The following is a 20,000-nucleotide window of genomic DNA, read 5'->3' on the forward strand; positions in this document are numbered from 1 at the left end:
AATAGTAGTAGTAGTAGTAGTAGTAGTAGTAGTAGTAGTAGTAGTAATAGTAGTAGTAGTAGTAGTAGTAGTAGTAGTAGTAGTAGTAGTAGTAGTAGTAGTAGTAGTAGTAGTAGTAGTAGTAGTAGTAGTAGTAGTAGTAGTAGTAGTAGTAGTAGTAGTAGTAGTAGTAGTAGTAGTAGTAGTAGTAGTAGTAGTATACTGTTCATTCACGATTGCTAGAGGCATAATCCCTTCCCTCACGGTGGAGTTTGGCAGGCATTGGTTCAGAAGATGCTGTGAACTTATCATGAAAGTCAGCTGTGACCTCATTGAACATTTCTCTCTGTGTCTCACAACACCAGGGGATAGTCACATCCTGTCCTCTAAAGACAACTCTTTTCCTTCTCACAAAACTACATGCCCATACACATACATTTTTCATTTAAAATCTAAAATTGAAAAATATAAAACTTCTGATTAGAATTTTTTGAACTTGTTTGGGGATCAGCATCTTAATGGGCTTTTTTTTTTTTTTTTTTAATTACAATTTTTGTTGACCTGGCCGGTTTCATCTCTTATATATAAAAAAAAAAAAAATCTAAATATGTAATGGGGAGTTTTCAGAACTAGTGGTTGTCACCAGGTGGTAGCACAGTACGTGTCCCATTCGCTCTCACAGGGATAATATAGAACATACCTGCAGTGTCATTCTATAAGCACAGAGATGCAATAATTCGTTATAATATATTTTCTACATAATTCCCTCTAAGTAGTAACACAGGCAAAATCAAATCCTATTCATGAACAAATGTATATTAAGTTGATTTTCTCGTGAATTGGCATTGAGGCTTGTTTGGTCATCTCCACATTTCCAAAAGATCGGAAATGTATTAATCCAGTCGACAGTAAACATGAAAACAACATGTCTGTGTCACTTAAAACTCCAAACCACACAGATCAACTTACTAGTATATGAAACAACAATTCTAATTAAGAATAGGCAACTCGAGTATCCTGGCGAGTGTTGCTGTCTAACCCAACCTGGGCTGGCTACCTGTTTAACTTAACAAACACATTGTTGGACAAATAGTTAATTCCTGCTGTAATGTCCATGCCACTATGCCATGAGGAGGAGGAAAGCTTCACATATTTCTCTCTCCTCACTCTACAGCTGTCCAGTGATATGCTTATTCTTTGCTCGATTGTTTTGCCGCTTCTTGATCTTGATGAAAGCGATGCTAAAATCCCCACGAAAATAACTATACCCATATATCACAATGTTACTGAGTAAGCTGGTCATACTATATAGTACAGTCAAAGCTTTTACCTTTTTCATTGTCCAAATCAATAGATTTTAGACTTGTAGTATGCCGTATTTAAGATATTGATAGCAGTATTACAAGATAATCACAAAAAAATATTTCTGTTTTGACTACCTTCTCCCAAAATTATCCATACAGGATACTTAGAAGTAGATACAGAATGTCAACAGTATCATAATAATCAATGTTCTATGCATATGTATGCGCCTGGGATTTAATACAACAATAATTTAGCTCATGTCAGCAAGGGACATGTAGCAGCGGTGACATCTGGTGGATTAGTTCTGAAAACTCCTCGCTAATCTTGACATGATCCAAATGTAACAATTTCTCTAAGTAATATCGCAATTCTATTTTCGGTAAAACTGCTAACTATTTCCTTTGATTGTAACAGCCTTGGATGACAAACGACAGCTTGATGGACGCGAAGGGAGCTAAGAGGTTTAGGCACTGGTGGTCATCACCGAGGCACAGAGCCACCTGGCATAACTCCTCTCCTCCCTTTGTCTACTTCATAATCATTCACAGTTATTACTATGCATCATGTAATGCCATAATTCTAAGCTTGTGTACCCGCGTCTTTCCTGGAGGCTCGTGAACTGGTGCAGTACCGTCGCCGCGGGCGTGTACTGGAGGTGCGTCTGCAGGACGTGAGCCTGGACCGAGTGTTCAACCACGCTTGGTCCAATTACAAGAGTTATGAAATTTTGTCCAAATTCGCTCAAGTCACGCACCTCACTATCTTCGCCTTCGACTGCCATCAAGAGAAGGACACAGAGGCCTACCTGTGTGTGCTGAGCCAGCTTCTGGATACAGGTGCGATGTCTGGTGAGGTTTTTCTGTACATTAGCATTACTATACTAGCAAGGGTGTGTTGCAGAGGAGGAAATTGATACTAATGATTTTTTGGGGGAAATACTTAAAGAGGTACTGATGCACATAAACTGTTGTGTCTCTTTCATCACAAAGGTATTTTCCCAGCTATCTAAGGTTGTACTTTTACACTATTAGCTGAAAGTTATTTCACTCAGGTTCATTAGATTGAAAGATATCTGTTTTCAGAATAATTTCAAAAGGTTATTGTGTACCTTGTAGAAATTCTAGTGATTCCTCAACTCTCCGTACCAGTATTTCATCAGTGATGCTCTACTGGAATGGAGAGTTGAAAAATCAAGTTTTGTCCACATAGAAATCTAATGATCTACTGTTACAAGCAAGGACATAGCGTGCTGAGATATGAGAATGGTGACACGTGTTGGTGATGACTCATCACCAACACGGGTCACTATCCTCATACCTCAGAAGCTATACCCTTGCTTGTAACAGTAGATCATTAGACTTTTATATAGACAAAACTTAACATTTCATGATAGAATTTTGGTAAATATATTTTTAGATACAGCAACTTGTTTTCATTATTGCTATTTCACTCATTGTTATTTTGCTGTCTTTGGTATTTTTTTATGATTCTTTGAGGCCTTGAAAAAGAAAATATCTAAAACACGGCAGTTCTTTAAGTCACTAAATCTTGCAGACGTTTCTCGGCTCAAGGAACAGTTTTTGCAACCTATGAAGACCGAACACGAAACACCACCCAAGAACTCGTCCTGCCGCGTAAAACATCAGCAAGTCCCTATAAAAATACCCGAGGAGGTCTCGGTGCAGCAGCCTTCATTGAACGCAATGGATATAATGACAGAACTTGAACACGTCACGTCCTTCGAGGACCCGTCTTGCTTTAGAAAACACCAAAAAGGCAAGAAAAGAAGACCCATGAAGATCTCGGCGCACCGTCCTCCCTTGGACGCAATGGACTTAAAAATGCAACCTGGGCACGCCACACCTTTCGAAGGCGTGCCTTGTCTGAGAAAACATCAAAAGGCAAGAGAAGAAAACCTAAGAAGGTCTCGACGCATCAGCCTCCTCTTGAGGCAGTGGAGTCAATGACAAACTCCATGATCTCCCCGCGACGACCCCTGTTGCTTATCCGCAGACCACGAGGGTGGCCTGTCAGGAGTCCAAGACACACTGCACAGTCCACAGCACACGATTATCTGGGGAACATTGGCAGGAGAACTCAGAGTAGGGGCAGGAGCCGGGACAGTGGCGATGGAGTGATCTCGCCACAGAATGCCCCTGCTGAGGAAAGCGTCCAAGAAGCAGAGGCAATAGATAAGGGTAGTACGGGGACGGTGAAGGACAGCAGGAGACGGCAGAAAAGACCCCTAATGGGCCGCGGCACTCCACTACCACAAGATACTCAAGAGACTCTGCAGGAAATGTCGCAAGTCAGTCAGAGAATGTCTGGAGCTGTTAAACTGGGCGATGCAGCAAGAGACCCTGGCGAGACTAGTGAGGACAAGGAACCTGTCAACAGGTGCAGCGGTGGCATGATGGCTTAGCACGCTGGCGCCACAACCTCACAATTAGATAGCATGTTTTCGTTACTTATTCACTCCTTAACCCTCTTACGCACTAGTTTGTTTACTCGTGTCTGCCACAAATTCTTAGTGCTCATGAAGGAAAGTGAGATAGAAGCCTTGTGCTGAAATTTTTATTACCTCAGTTATATCTATTTAGTTTGATGACTTCACATTTGTGTTTACATGATGTTAAGGGATAAGAGTGGGTGAGAAGTGTAATCATCCTATTATTTATTTATGTTTTGACTCGATATTTTATGGCATGCAAGAACAAGATAAAGTAGTAAATGTTCAGAGGAATATTTGTTAGCTTACTTATTTGACGAGCCTCCTGTTCAGCATTTATGTCGCAGTGGTGGACCTGTAGAAGGGTGTTGTCAAGGGCAGGCTGCGTCATGTAAGTATGTATGCCCTAGGAGAGTCACGGGTTTAGATAGGGTACGCAGAGAGAGAGAGAGAGAGAGAGAGAGAGAGAGAGAGAGAGAGAGAGAGGTAAAACTCGCTGAATACTAAGGCATTAGAAAGTATCAAAGGGTTTTCATTTTATTTTACCTTATTCATTTATTTACTTTCAAGGCATCCACTTCTTGTTATAAACAAGCGATGTTTGATGCCGCGTGTGAGTGTCGTGCAGGGAGGAGCTAACCCGTCAAGAATTTGTGGGGATACAATTCACTACAGAATAGAAGAATGCAAACCGCAGCACGCTCTTATTTCCTTTTTCATTCGTCTCTTATGTTTGCGTTTCTTCCCCTGCCTTTTGACTTGTTAATGAGTCCACTATTTATTCACTTTTATCTATGACTGGATGCGTTAAGGAAGTGGCAGGAACCGTTGCATAGAACCTTGTTTGGCGCCATGGAGGGAAGGAAAAGAATGACGGAGTGAGTAAGCTGAGCCTTCTTAATCATTGTGGAGAGGTTAGAGTATCAACAGAAGGACTTAGGAATACGTGGGATGAGGCTCTGATGAGTGAGTGGCCTAGAAACTAGACGAGAACAAGTTGCACATAACTGTCCATCTTGGCAAGCTGCCACTAAATAACAAAGACCTGACCTAAGAACGAAACCTGCCTATTTAACTCGTGGTGGTGATGATGACGATGACGCACAGGAAAAGAAAATTGTGTCCACGGTGACTATTAGGTGTGACGGTACGACAGTTTATCATTCACCAGTCATGCTCCTTGTAAATAATTCAGGTTAATTCTCACGGTAAACATCAAGGCACGTAGTAATTTGCAGTCACTTATCACCCCTTTCACGTCCACGCCTTATAATACACAGCTGGCATAGAGGAAAATAAGTAAATATCTACTATTTACGATACATTCACAAAAAGTCAAATCTTCACAGACCTTCCATGTATTTCAAGTTTATTTTCTCGTGTCTCAGCCAGCTTTGAAAAATTATGCTTAAATACTGTACATTCTTAGTTTATCTTTTATTTCACGTCATTTCAAGAAAATAAATGAGACGAGAAGGAATAGACAAAATAACAGGGAAAAAACAAAAAGAGTAGAGACAAATACATTACAATACATATACATTATTTTTGGAAAGGAGGAAAGAGAGAGAGAGAGAGAGAGAGAGAGAGAGAGAGAGAGAGAGAGAGCATAAAATGAAAGACACGAAAAAAAGAAAAACATAAATTAACAAATGAGCAAACATACGAACATGATATAAGAGGAGAAAGAAGAGGAAGACGACAAGGTACTGTAGAATGATCTGAAATCTAAAAATAGCCATAAAAAAAAAAAAAAAAAAACGAAGCGCAGTGTTATATTTCAAGTATCTACGTTGTATATATGAGTAGGTAGAAACTGACACGTGCATACTGTATTCTGTGATATAACCTTCATTGTTTCATTCCTTACTGTATTCCAATATATAGACATTTTTCATTATTCATCAGAGCACCTTAACGCTCTTATGTATCCTTAAGCATCTATCACTATTTGTTGTTGTTGTTGTTGTTGTTGTTGTTGCTGTTGTTGTTGCTGCTGCTGCTGTTGTTGTTGGTTCTGTTTTTCTTTCTTTTCTTCTTCTTCTTCTTCTTCTTTATTTCATCATCATCACCATCTTCATCATCATCATCATCATCATCACCATCACCTTTTTATTTTCTTCTTCTTCTTCTTTCTCGCATGCACTACCACCACCATCAACTCCTCCTCCTCCTCCTCCTCCTCCTCCTCCTCCTCCTCTTACTTCTCCAGTACTCTTGCATACAAGTAAGTAGGAAGATCCACTGAATCACCTGGCCTCAACTAACCTTACCTGAACTCTCTCCATCTCTCTCTCTTTCCTCCTCCTTCTCCTCCTCCTCCTCCCATAGCCATTACGACCCCATCGCGAGACATGCCCATAAACCGCCGAGAAGCGTACCCATGTGAGTCATCCTCGAGGGCAGCGTGTGCGTGAGGAACCCCAAATGTTTCGTATTCTCTTTCTAGTGGACTCAGATGCCACTAATTCCACGTACAGTTCCTCTTGGTTTGTTTGGCTCTCTTGTGTTCACTGGTGGCGAGGTGTCTTATTTTGTTTCGTCTGCTTTTTAGTCTTTTTTTTATTTTATTTGTTTTTGTCGTATCCTTTTCCTTACTCACTCTCCATCTCTCTCTCTCTCTCTCTCTCTCTCTCTCTCTCTCTCTCTCTCTCTCTCTCTCTCTCTCTCTCTCTCTCTCTCTCTCCTTTCTTTTGCTCCTTTCCAAAAACAATTTGTGTACGCATTATGAAATATTTGTCTCTATTCTTTTCGTTTTTCCCTATTTTGTTATCGTTTTTATCATCATCATCACCATCATCTTGTTGTTGTTCCTCGTCTTCTCCTATTTTCTCCTCCTTCTCCTTTCTTGGAACTTCTAAAGGAAAGGTCATTGACTTCTTTTTTTGTTCCTTGTTCGTACATCCATCCTTTACTTATCTTCTTTTTTTCATGATCATCTTCGTCATCATCGTCTTTGTCTTATGCTTCTTTTCCATACTCCTCCTCCACCTCCTTCTCCTTCACACTGCAGTAACGTGAATCTGTGCCGTCAAGGAGTTTGCAAAGTTACATGCTGCACGCATTACTTCTAGTGTCCTGCCTGCGTCTCCTCCTCTCCCATGACCTTGACTACTACAGCGAGGTCCTTCATTAGCGTTCTTGCATTAGCTGTTCACTACTAGTTTGTTCTCTCTCTCTCTCTCTCTCTCTCTCTCTCTCTCTCTCTCTCTTCCTTTCCAGTTTGTGTTTTTGCATTCCTTTCTTCATTTTCCTACCTTGCTCATGTATTCATTTGCTGTAATATAATTCACTTCATTACATTTTTGTTTACTTTATTTTTCAATATCGTTCATTTTTTATTTCTAGTTTCCCTTCCTTTCCCCTTTCCGTCGTAATCTCTAATCCTTTAACTCAATGGAAGCCAATTATTTGTATTCTCACCTCAGTGCCACATCCACCACCACACATTCTGGCTTCTCTCCCACTCACGCTCAGTCTCTCGGAGAATAATTTTCATTCACATCGTTTGCTGCTTTATTCTCCACACCCAAAGTCTTACATAGTTCCTGCGTCTGTATGTATATTCCTTCTTTCATTATCATCCCCATTCTTCATTATTGCCTTGACTAGCTCTATTCTTCCTCTTCATCCTCCTTTTCCTCTTCACTCGCTTTGTCCTATCTTTCTCATCTTCTCTTTTCTCCTCTCCGCTAACCAGCCATCCGCCACGCAATCTCCTTATCTTACTTAAGCTCATAACCTCGCCTGTAATTATTTTGCGAGTCGTCCCTGTGTGATGGTAGTGCCCTGTCTGCGTGTTCGTAATCTCAAGGACAAGCACAGGCAGGGACTTGAACGCACAGCTTGTGTTTCACGGATATAAGTTACTGTTTGAGGAAAACGCTTTAGCTAGAGTGGTAGACACTGATAGGAATGTTAATGGTATTGTTTCCCAGCTTAGTTGAGATGTAACTTAGGTGCCAATTTGAAAAAAAAAAAAAAATTACTTGGTTAAGTTCATGCAACCTCTGTGCGTCTACACGGCGAGCAGTGGCGTAAACAGCGGGCAGGGGTGAGCTTGACTGTGACCCGAACGCAGCTGTGAGGACATCCGTTAACTTGTATACCATGGGCTTTTTTCCCTCCCCCTCTCCTCCTCCCTCTCTCTCTCCTGATCGATCTTCCACAATTATTCTCGCAAAACTCCGTCTGGCTCTGTCTGGCACACACACACACACACACACACGCCGTCCCGGTTGTGTTTGTGTTGTTCAGCTCGGCGGCGTTGTGTTGCCACTCTGTTTGTGGCTTTCCTTTGTTTTGCGACCTACACCACCATGCCAGCCTGCACGACAAAGTTCTGGGCATATTTTGCAGATACCAGGGAGAATTGGATGCAGATGGTGTGTGAGGTGGAAAACGGAACAGCTGCTGCTACGAAAGGCGGGTTTGGGGAGCCACCAGGATGGGGGAAGAGGATCAGATGGGGAGGCGGTCCGTGGGAGGGGGCAGGGGATCACGCGCCTGGCGGACGTATAAGTAACTAAAAATCGATTTCCTTCCATGTCATATTTATCTACAAAATGCAATGATACAGTCAGCGTTCCATGGCTTAAATATAGAATGTCACGTAGAACCAGAGTAGAAAGTTGTTTGTAATGGAAATGCTAAAATAATGTGTAAGCTTGTACAAGACGTTGGTCTGACGCCACAGTCCGGGTCGAGACCTCAAACGAGTCGTCTGTGGTCTCTTGGTGGGGGAGGGAGTGTCTGGGTTCCGTTCACCCAAAATGAAAGTGTAGTGTAGCGGCTTAGGCGGTGTCGGAGAATCGAGCTCTCCCTAAGGGTTCGATCACAGGAAACCTCGTCTCCTCGCCTTTCCACCACCACCACCACCACTCAGGGCAGCGTGGGTGTGGGAGGGAGCTTCGTAGATAAGTGTGCGAGGTGTGCTGCATTTTTGTAGGTGGAGAATGGCGAGGAGGGAGCGTGTGTGCTGGGCAGCGGCGGTGGCGGTGATGCTGTGGTTAGCGGTGGACGTCCCCTCCGCTGCCGCCGTCGCCAGCGAATCCTGTTCCGCCGTCAAGAGTGTCTACCAGGGCCCGGGCTTCCGCGAGACCGTCCCGTCGCAACCTGTACCAGGTAGGTGTCAGAGACCTGCGTCTCCTGCAGCAGAAAGCCGCCCTTCTATCCGGAGGGTTTGTATGAACGTTCCCTCTTCCCTCCCTCCTGCCCTCGCTTCTCCCTCCCACCACTCCTAGGGCCCCAGGCGCCGTGCTCTTCCCTCTGTATGGGTAATACTGCCATGCATTGTGTGTAGCATTGCGCGCTTTCCTGTTCACGTTTCGGCCGTTGCTGGAAGGCTTGTCTCGTGGAGGTCGCCGGGACTCGCTGCCTCGCATGCAGGCGTCACTCATCACACAGGCGCCGGGCGGGCCACTTAGTATACAATGTAGCTTTATCTGGCGGCGCGGGGTGCCCTGGCGTGGCGGCGTGAGGAGCGCCCTTGTGCACTCAAATGGCATGTGATTCATTAGGTGTTGACACTGTAGGCCTACGTCTTAAGCCTAAGGGAGATGTATTCTTAATTTTACTTTAAAATCAACATGAGGTGGGAAAGAATTGGCATGGGGCGCCACGCAGCCCGACCCCGTGTGTGTGTGTGTGTGTGTGTCCTCAGACTTTGCGGTCACCCTAAGAGTCGTGGGAATGAAGATGATGAGCAAGGTAAACTGCGGAAGTCATGCTCATTTGTGTATACGAAAGTGTGGCCACGAACTACAAGCATAACGAAAAGATTTAAAGGTTGAGCATTAATTTGTATAACACCCTGAGTGGCAGAGACGTGGGTATTGGCAGATAGCGAGGCATCCTCCCCTTCCTCCCATGGTTCAGCTTAGGGAACTCTTGCAGGTAATATCGCAGGTAATAATATGCACCCGGGAGAGCGTGAGTCCTCGTCCCTGGATATCTTAACGTCTCATTGTGTTAAGCGTATTGCACCAGTTACAATGTGTCACCAGCACTACTGCTTTAATTAACAACGTCTTCACGTCAGAGGGCACACACTTAAGGGGTCCTGCGTCCATTTATAAGTCCCAGAGGTGTTGTTCTTTTGTTGTGTTTTCTGTGTACTTTAACCCCACGAATTTACCGCCCTGCACAGAAGCCAGCATACTCTCTTAAATTAGGTGGCATATCCATGTATATATTATTATGTCGATGTGCATGCGCAGTGAAGGTTATGTACTGAGATTCCCAGAGAGAGAGAGAGAGAGAGAGAGAGAGAGAGAGAGAGAGAGAGAGAGAAGGGGGGGCATAAAGTGGAGTAAAGAAAAAGAGCGACGTACGCATATTATATCACAAGTAAAATACATGGTTATAAAATGCGGAAATTGCCGTAGATTTCACCGGGAGGGAACGTACACACTTAGGCAGATGATAAAAGCTAAGAGATAGGGCCTCTATTCTTCCCAAGAACAGAGGAGCTTTAGTGAGAGCGTAAAATAATCAATAGAGTAGGGCAGTGCTTGCGTTAAGTGCGTGGTAAGAAAGGCTGATCGTGTATAAGGCTGGAGGACGGGTTTTTCAAGGTACTGTAAGAGATGGAGAGACGCTGAGGTGCAGGTGTGGCCCTGTATCTGATATAGAGGACACAACACGAATCCACGATGCATTGTGAGTGAGCATTTCAAGGAGCGTTCGTGGAAAGGGGTGGAGTTGAGTAAGGGCGTTGGGCTGGGATGGAAGGAAGAGGGAAGCCTGTCTGGAGGATGAGGACATAGGCAGTGAGCAGTGAGCACCTCATTCATTCTGTGCGGAGGGTGAGGGCTGGGTTCATCTGTGGCTGCATTGTTGTGGATGAACCTTGGGGCCTCTTAAAACCTCTGTGGCGTGTGCTGAGACGATCTTATTCCGCGCTCATGTTTGCGGCAGGACATTTCTACTCGTATGACGGACGAGGACTGGCGGATCACGAGAACACTAATTCCTCCTCACGTGATGAAGAAGGAGCAAAAAGTATACACGCGGAGCAATTTCAGGAAGCACGATACACCTGCTACAAGTACCTGTCGCCCTTAACCGTAAAGAGACGCTGCGATACGGGGAACAAATTAGAGGTTTCACAAGACCTCGCGCCATGCAAATGTCCCCACCTTCCCTTTTACATTGAGTCTGCACCTTCTGCTAGCACTACAGTTTGTGCGCCGCGGCCCAGTCAATCCCCGTGGCTGCCTCCCTTCCTTCCTTCTTTCGTACTCCTAACGGGGCTCGAGTGGGAAGGCAATTGTTAGCTTCGTGTCAAGAGTTACGCCCCCATGTTTTACTTGAGGCGATCAGGACCCACCGCCATACCGACCATTCTCCTCCTCTTCACTGTCTTTTCACACTTTCCTTGGCAAGCTTTCGTGCGAGCCAGGCGAAATGACTGGAGGGGAGGGGGCAGGGATGGACAAGGAGTGGGAGGCGCAATGAAGGGTTACATGTACCGGACGCGGAGAATGGCCTGGACTAGACAGCTAATGAAGAATGGACATGGACACACTGAGAGAGAGAGAGAGAGAGAGAGAGAGAGAGAGAGAGAGAGAGAGAGAGAGAGACCCTGCAATCCAAGAACCCCTGAATCAACACTAAGTTATCAAAGGTAAATCTCAGGTAAAATTAGCCAGGTGTCCCTGTCGTAGGGTTCCCGGCGGGGCATAACAACACGAGCCACCGCCATGAGACACGCCCGCCCAAGGAACTGCACATAAATATGGATTTCTTATTACCTTATCAGGAGCCACACACGCATGTTGGCCCAGCTAATTTCATACATTTTATCACAGGCTCCGCGCACGCATGACACCACACACACACACACACACACACACACACACACACACACACACACACACACACACACACACACACACACACACACACACACGGCTTATACGTACGTGCGTACATGTTTGTCCAATTTTTATACAGTGAGGGAAACAAAGGGAGGTATAAACTAACAAAGTACACATATAAAATAGCCAAGCTTTACGGCACGCAGTTTGTATCATTCTCTCTCTCTCTCTCTCTCTCTCTCTCTCTCTCTCTCTCTCTCTCTCTCTCTCTCTCAGTGTATCTATGTCCATTCTTCATTAACTGTCCAGTTCAGGCCATTCTCCGCGTCCGGTGCATGTATGTAGTGAGTGACACGCGGCTATGAAACATGAGATAGATGTTGCACACACACACACACAAAAAAAAAAAAAAAAAAAGGCAAAACACAAGCCACAATTGTATAATTAGAACAAGGATCAAGATAAGGTGACTCTTCTTAATTTTAGTCCTGAAATCGTCATAGCAGAAAGAAAGGAAAATGCCTTGAAACAAAGCACAATAACATAATTAAAACAACAACCAAGATAAGACGACTTCTCTCAATGTTGCTACTATATCCTGAAGTGGACGTTCTCTCTTAGCTAGCCATCGTACATCGGGCGTGAGTGCCGGTATCGTTCTTTGATGTACGATAATCACCCTTCACGGCTGTAGCTAATGTGCCTCTTTTATTTCCGTGCGTGTTTCTCGTATATACCAACAGCAGCGCTCAGTCATTTGCTGTTTCATGAATGTTATTAATGCATTCTTGCGTGCGTATGTGTGTTTGTTTTGTGCGCTCTCTGTAGTCTCTGTATGTAGTCCGCCGGTGTGTGTGTGTGTGTGTGTGTGTGTAGACGGGTGGTTCCAACAGAAAGTTTTCAGTCAAGCATCAGAAGGATAAATGTGCGTTTAGTGGAACTGTGTGTTTACGTAACGTCTGTACCAACTTCTGCCTGTTCTCTCTCTCTCTCTCTCTCTCTCTCTCTCTCTCTCTCTCTCTCTCTGAAGGTAGGTAGGTAGCGGGACGCCTCCTTTGTTTACAGCGGATCAGAAGGGAGGGCGGGGCTCCTGCAGAAACAGCCAACGCCAAGCACTCCGCCACCCACCTCCTTATTGCCTCTCTCTCTCTCTCTCTCTCTCTCTCTCTCTCTCTCTCTCTCTCTCTCTCTCTCTCTCTCTCTCAACCCTTCATCTGCCATCGGTACTTCATCTTTGGTTTTTGTTTTCACCCTTTTCCTCCCCTCTCTCTCTCTCTCTCTCTCTCTCTCTCTCTCTCTCTCTCTCTCTCTCTCTCTCTCTCTCTCTCTCTCTCTCTCTCTCTCTCTCTCTCTCTCTCTCTCTCTCTCTCTCTCTCTCTCTCTTTCAACCCTTCCCTTCAAAACAAACATTTTATCCATGGTCCATACTTTATTACTGCACTTCTTTTTACCGCGCTTTCATCTTCACGCCATTATCAACTTATTATTAAACTTTATCATTAGTATCATTAGGTGGTAGCATTATTATTACTTTTCGTCGGCTCCTTCCTGTCTCGGCCGCTTCTTATCTTCGCCACATCTCCTCCGCGCCCAAAGAACCGTCAACTGGGCTAATCAATGCGATAGTAAAAGCCATGAACCTCTCTCCTTTGTGTGCGGGATGAAGGTGGATGCTGTTGTGTGTGTCAGCGACGTCAGGCCAGTCAGTAAAAGCCAATATTTTGTCGGGGCTTTTCTTCTCGTCCGTGCCTCTCTCTCTCTCTCTCTCTCTCTCTCTCTCTCTCTCTCTCTCTCTCTCTCGTATGTGTTAAGAATCGTCTTCATATTATTTTGTGAAGATTTTTTGTGTGTATTTTAGTAGGTGGTCAGCTTCTGTTTATCGGTTTTGTATATTTTGTCTCTCTATTTTCGTATTATTATTATTATTATTATCTCGTAGGATTGGCACGGGGTAAGTGAAGTTATTGGCGTGTTGGATGGATGATCATATATGCATTTATATGTTTCTTTCTTTATTTATTTTTCCTCAGTTTTATAGAAGGACAAATTTAGCTAGTTTTTATTATCCATGGCGTGAAGTGTGGACTCCTCCCATGGTTAAATTATAGGCTTCTTAACGTCTCTCTCTCTCTCTCTCTCTCTCTCTCTCTCTCTCTCTCTCTCTCTCTCTCTCTCTCTCTCTCTCTCTCTCTCTCTCTCTCTCTCTCTCGTGCGTGTTGCCTTCTTTTTAAAACCTACATCAAAGGGATATTTTTTTTCTCTCTCATTCTCTTCTTGTGCTTAGTAGTTGAGTTTTATGTAGTGGTTTTGTGCAGGATAATGTATTTAGAAGTGTATCCTTGCGTGACTGTACAGCATTTTGTGTGTACAGTACATGTTTAATATTTTGTGTGTTTAGGCTGTGTGTGTGTGTGTGTGTGTGTGTGTGTGTGTGTGTGTGTGTGTGTGTGTGTGTGTGTGTGTACCTACCTATTTTTATTTAGTACTCGCAAAAGTGTAGTATTCGTGTGTGTGTGTGTGTGTGTGTGTGTGTGTGTGTGTGTGTGTGTGTGTGTGTGTGTGTTTAAAGTAATATATTAGTATCATTTTACAACAACACCACCACCACCACCACCACCACCACCACCACCAACGACGACGACGATAACAACAACAATAGCATCACTACCGCCATCACCACAACACTTCCTAACTTACACCTACCTTGCCCTTCTCCAGACGGACTAACGATTTTATTTTTGTGTCAGGAATGTTTGCCGTGGTTAGGAGCGAGGAGCAAAAAGGTGGAGGAGGGGAAGAAACTATAATGGGTGGATCAAAATAGAAACCAATAATGCGACGGAAGAATAGTTAACAAAGGAATCTGAATATAAATAAACACACCATCTTAAATCAATACTTGCCTTTTCTTCCTTCAGGCTTTCTTTACTTGCCCATTCATTTCTTATTAATCTCAGCTTTTTGGCCTTTTTATTCCCATTCATTTCGAAGTCTTACCAATTACCAACCACTTCCATACGTGCCTATGCCACAAATCCAGCCTATTTACCTTCATATAATCCATTTAGGCCCGCCAGTTCCTTTCATAGTCTCCGCTGTCAGTTATCCAGTCCCTTCTTATCACTCGTTAGCCTTCCATCTCCTTCGTGTTAGTCTTATAGTATCTTCTTACTTCGATGTTGCCAGTCCTCTCGTCAGCCCCTAAGTTATCCATCTTCCCTCCAACCCTTTCTCTCTCCTGTCTTGTCATTACTCATTCTTTTCTTCCAATGCTTCACTTCCTTCAGCTATTTTTTAGTCCTCCAACCCTTTATTTATTTCTTCTAAGTTTATATTCGCTCGCTTCAGCCTAATATCAATCCTTCAATCCCCTTTTGAGATCCGTGTTGTCAGTTAATTCACCTTTTGTTAACCTTATAGTCCTTTCTTAGCTACTTTTTTTCTGCCATCCGATACCGCACTGGTCCCACTTTGCCTCTCACAGCCTCCTAACACCAGCATCCTTAACTCAGGGTCACTCTGCTGCTTCGCCTGTCCTCTCGTGGCAGATCCCCGAGTCGTCCGGGAGTGGTGGGCGTTTGGAGGTGGTGGTAAAGTGCAATGATGTCTTGGTGCGAGTAATCAGTAGTGTGTGATATGAATGCAAGGGTTAAAGACACATTTGAGTTATATGAATGCAGTGAGAGAGGGTTGCGTAAATGGAAACCGGAAGGAGTTCTGTAGGGTATTGAAGTGTGTGTGTGTGTGGGTGTGGGTGTGTGTGTGTGTGTGTGTGTGTGTGTGTGTGTGTGTGTGTGTGTGTGTGTGTGTGTGTGTGTGTGTGTGTGTATGTGTGTGTGTGTGTGTGTGTATTTCACTGTATGATCTGCTGCAGTCTCTGACGAGACAGCCAGACGTTACCCTACGGAGCGAGCTCAGAGCTCATTATTTCCGATCTTTGGATAGGCCTGAGACCAGGCACACACCACACACCGGGACAACAAGGTCACAACTCCTCGATTTACATCCCGTACCTACTCACTGCTAGGTGAACAGGGGCTACACGTGAAAGGAGACACACCCGGCCGGGGAATCGAACCCCGGTCCTCTGGCTTGTGAAGCCAGCGCTCTAACCACTGAGCTACATGGCTGTGTGTGTGTGTGTGTGTGTGTGTGTGTGTGTGTGTGTGTGTGTGTGTGTGTGTGTGTTGATTGCTGGGAGAGTAGGCTGATGTTGGCGGAAGAGATTAGGAAATGAGACGTTAATGTGGTAATGATGCAATGATGTGTCAAAGATATTAATGGAAGGTGATTATTTCTAATACTGGTAATAGGAGAAGTATGTTGCTATCCTTACCTAACCTACTCTACCTAACTTTTACCTTATTTCATTATACCTTACCTTACCTTACCTTACCTTACCTTACCATACCTTACCTTACCTTGCCTTACCTTTAACTTACCTTACCTTACCATACCTTACCATACCTTACCATACCTTATCTTACCTTACCTTACCTTTAACTTACCTTACCTCACCTTACCATACCATACCATACCATACCATACCTGGCTTTCCTCCTGCATAGAAAAAATACCTTACCTTACCTTTCCATACCGGAGTAATGATAATGCAGGCTACTGGAATATTTTAAATGATATGAAATCCAGAAATGTATGAAGTATGAAACATGAACGTAGAATATTAACAAAATAATAAGAGAGCGAAATAAAAAAAAAAAAATGTTGCCTAAGAAATTTTTTTTTTTTAATCTTAATTGGAATATGATGAATTTAGCGTAAGGAAGCGTGAATTCAAAGACGTATATGCGCAGCCACTTGTGTCGTCATATTGCGGTCTTGAGATTCGAGTCTGATTGGTCGGCAGTATTAAGAGACCTCCACTCTGGGCTGTGATTGGCTGACTGGCGGGGTTGCGTGGCTCTCCAAACCCAGCAAGAAAAAATGCAGGAATAAAGCCTGTGGAACACCTGCCCGCCTGCCAGCCCACCTCACCTGTCCACCTCACCCACTCGTCCACTCAGCCACTAACACACCCTTCCACAAATCCATCTACACCACTCACTCGTGTCTCGCTTACACACACACATCCATCCACATATCCATTCTTCCATCCACCTACACACACACACACACACACACACACACACACACACACACACACACACACACACACACACACACACACACACTCGTGACCCGCCCATTCTTCGTCTCTCGTAAAATAAATGTGATGAACACGTCTCCGAAGCAGGACCGAAAATAGAAAGGAAAAGAAAAATAATAATAACTACCGGCGTTCTACTGAAGAGAAAAAGAACTTCGTCGGGAATTTATATATCTTATTTACTTTATTATTTTTTTCTAAAGGTCGCGGCGTCCTTAACTCGGCTGTTTCATAAAGCGGGGCCATTCGTTAGGCAAGGGGAGGGGGGGAAAGGGAGTAGGGAGTTTTGTGGTAGTGGATGAGGGTGGGTAGTGGGTGGGTAGCGGAGGGGGTGGGGATGTGGTTGTGGTGGTGGGTTGGTGGGTGGGTGGGTGTGGTGCTACCTAATTACAGGCGTTTGGGTCAGAGGTGGGCTAATTGGTGGAGCTGCCAGGGAGGAGGAAGAAGAAGAAGAGAAGGAAGGAAACCAGTCTTTTTTTTTTCCTCCACCGCAGTAAAGAAGAGAGAAAAAAAATTGACCTGATGGAGGAAAGGGAAGTAAACTGACCTTTTTAATTCCTTCCCTTTCCTCTTCTTGCTTTTCTACTATTTTCTAGTTACGGAAGGAAGGAAGGAAGGAAGGAAGGAGGGAGGAAGGGAGGGAGAGAGAGAGAGAGAGAAGTAAGAGAGCATAGTGTGTCGCCGTCTGCTGTTCTCCAGTGCAGGAAAGGTTTAGAGGTTACATTTGGAAGTTCAACGTAGTATATTATTGACACTGGCTTTATCTCCGCCGCGTAAACCTCCCGGTCGACAGAGAGAGAGAGAGAGAGAGAGAGAGAGAGAGAGAGAGAGAGAGAGAGAGAGAGAGTCGTGTATTTAGTAGTCCTGCTCTGATCTGGCAGTTTTTTTTCCATGTGTGTGTGTGTGTGTGTGTGTGTGTGTGGGCGCGCAGACACCCGTTGTAACTCGTGGCTTCGCTGCGAAAAAGAGCTAAAGGTTACATAGAACATTCAGTAGAGGGTAAATAGAACCTCCAGCAGTAGTGGCCGGCAGCAGCAGCAGCAGCACGACAGCCTGATGACACACGTGCGCGATTCCCCTGGTGCAGGATCGCTGGGAGGCGCCATTACGTGGGAAATATCCATCTGGCGGCAAGAATGTGTAATTGAAGTAAAGCGCTGGCCAGCAAATGTTTGGGTGTATCAGGGTGGGAGATCCGCCGGTGCTGGGTGGCTGGCTGGCTGGCTGGCGGCTGTGGCGGGGAGGGGGCCGTGTTGAGGCAGTGGAGTGGAGGTAGTGGAGGCAGGGATTTAGTAAGGAGATCTACGGGTTGTGTTTGTCTGAGGCTGGTACACGATCTTCCATTTTAACTCCGTCTCGTCCTTTATGGAAATGCGAGGGCGGCCGTGGTGCATTATGGGTGTCCGCTGACGCTAATGGCGGCCTCGCACGCGGCTACTCTTCACGCCGCTTGCTGCTGCTGTTGTGGGAGGATAGGACCAGTGGAAGTGGGAGGAGGAGGAGGAGGAGGGAGCAAGATGGCGGAATGGTGGCGTCTAATTCGATTACGCTCTTGGCATCCGAAATTGGACTTTGGTGCCTCTATGGGGGCCGCCTCTTTCATTTGGCTTCGTGGGCGGCGAGAAGAGGCGAGGCACTGGGAGAGTCGCCACACACGCCGCGAGGGACGACCAAAGGACGCTCAGAAATGGGAGTCAGCAGTGGGGTCTGTAGTGGAGATGGGAGTCAGCAATAGCTCGGACACAAGGTTTCTGGGAATGCCTATAGAAAGGTTAAAGAGAAAAGGTCGTTTTGGGTTTTTAGACTGAGAGGCTCGTGCTATTCAAAGCTTTAGGGTCCATCAGGAAGTTTTCAAAGGCTGCACGTATGTACAACATGATTCCCCTGTGCTTTTCCCGTTAATGATCCAGAAAGTGTCTCTATAATCACGAAAAACATCCTTGAGAACTCCAGCGATTTATACATAACTTGTTAAAGTTAGTAGAGATAAGACAGGCAAATTTAAGTATACGAACCAGAATATCAATGCATAAACACATTGATATTCTCTCTCTCTCTCTCTCTCTCTCTCTCTCTCTCTCTCTCTCTCTCTCTCTCTCTCTCTCTCTCTCTCTCGAGTCACGAGGCTTACTGGGAACTCCAGGATCGAAGTACTTAGGCGTAGGATTATAGCGTCGCCTTAATACGTCTTTATAGGGACAATGTGGAGCCTCATCTTCGGACCATGAGAATGATAGGATGGCTTCACGTGTCAGGGCCTCGTAGTAAGTGACCTGTATTCTTAAGCGCATTGTTTTGATTGACTTTAAGTGTCAGAGACGATTGGTTGAGCTATTCAGGGTGTTTTTCCCCTTTGATGCATATAATCCTCGTTAAACTATTATTAAAACCATGAAAACACCCTTGAAATATCTAGTAACTTTCACTAGAGATTGCCAAGGGAAATTATGCCACGCCAAGGTAAAGGATGCCACGAAGAAAGGGATGAGACAAGACATTCACATTCGCCGCTATTTCCACTATAACCTGGTGGAAAATTATTAATATGTGTAGGAATGCCACGACGAAGGAATCAAGGCAAGACTTCCTCGGCTGGCACTTCTTCAGGTGTCGCACAGTGCCGTCGTCAGCGTCCTCAGCGGCTCCACCATTCAGTGTTCGTGGCGGCTGCGATCTGTCTGCCAACCGCCTCCGCCGCCACTGTCATCTCTGCCGTCGCCTCAGATTACCTGCTGGAGTGACATGAGGAGCCCTGCCATCCTGCCTCGCTGTCCCTCCACCCATCTCTCTCTCCAGTGCAAGGCCAATCAACTTTGCTCCCTCCCTCCCTCTCCTCCTCCCTTTGTGACTTCCCTCCCTCCCTCTAGTATAGTGTCCTCTCCCTTTATCCTCCCTTCCACCCTATACCAGTCCATTTTCACTCTCTCCCTCTCTGCCATTCTTCCCTTCCACCTCTTCCTCTCCCCTCTCCTGCTAGTTTAATCTGCTCTCCCTTCCCTTCTACCGCTCCCCTATCATGCTAGTGCAATCTCGTACTATCTCTCCTTCGCTCCCTCCCTCACGCTTCTTGTTCTCTCTCTTACCATACAGGTTTCTCTCAGTCTCCCTACTCCATTCCTACCTTCCCTTTTCCCTAAATCCGTCCCTCCTTAAGCTAGTCTTATCTGTACCTCCCTGAATCCTTCCTCTTCCTCCTCCTCCTCTTCCTCTTCTCTCTCGGCTAAGTTGGCCTATCTTCCATGTTCCTCTTTCCTCCCTCTTTCTCTTCCCTCCTCACTCC

At 45.0% G+C, this 20,000-nt stretch overlaps 2 protein-coding genes across 2 annotated transcripts in view; both read left to right on the plus strand.

The window, feature by feature from the left end:
- The window catches only part of LOC123505772, a 7,050-nt gene extending 3,799 nt beyond the window's left edge, over positions 1-3,251 (plus strand). Inside the window, exons 3-4 of the mRNA XM_045257444.1 lie at positions 1,895-2,120; positions 2,839-3,251. Of these exons, the coding sequence (XP_045113379.1) occupies positions 1,895-2,120; positions 2,839-3,251 (639 nt within the window). The remainder of the gene's footprint in view (positions 1-1,894; positions 2,121-2,838) is intronic.
- A 5,186-nt stretch (positions 3,252-8,437) lies between these two features.
- LOC123505902 (glypican-4-like) overlaps positions 8,438-20,000 on the plus strand; it is a 178,540-nt gene continuing 166,977 nt past the window's right edge. Inside the window, exon 1 of the mRNA XM_045257749.1 lies at positions 8,438-8,857. Coding sequence (XP_045113684.1) covers positions 8,689-8,857 — 169 coding nt within the window. The 5' untranslated portion in view covers positions 8,438-8,688. The remainder of the gene's footprint in view (positions 8,858-20,000) is intronic.

The sequence above is a fragment of the Portunus trituberculatus genome, chromosome 18, assembly GCF_017591435.1.
Source record: "Portunus trituberculatus isolate SZX2019 chromosome 18, ASM1759143v1, whole genome shotgun sequence".
Taxonomy (NCBI): domain Eukaryota; kingdom Metazoa; phylum Arthropoda; class Malacostraca; order Decapoda; family Portunidae; genus Portunus; species Portunus trituberculatus.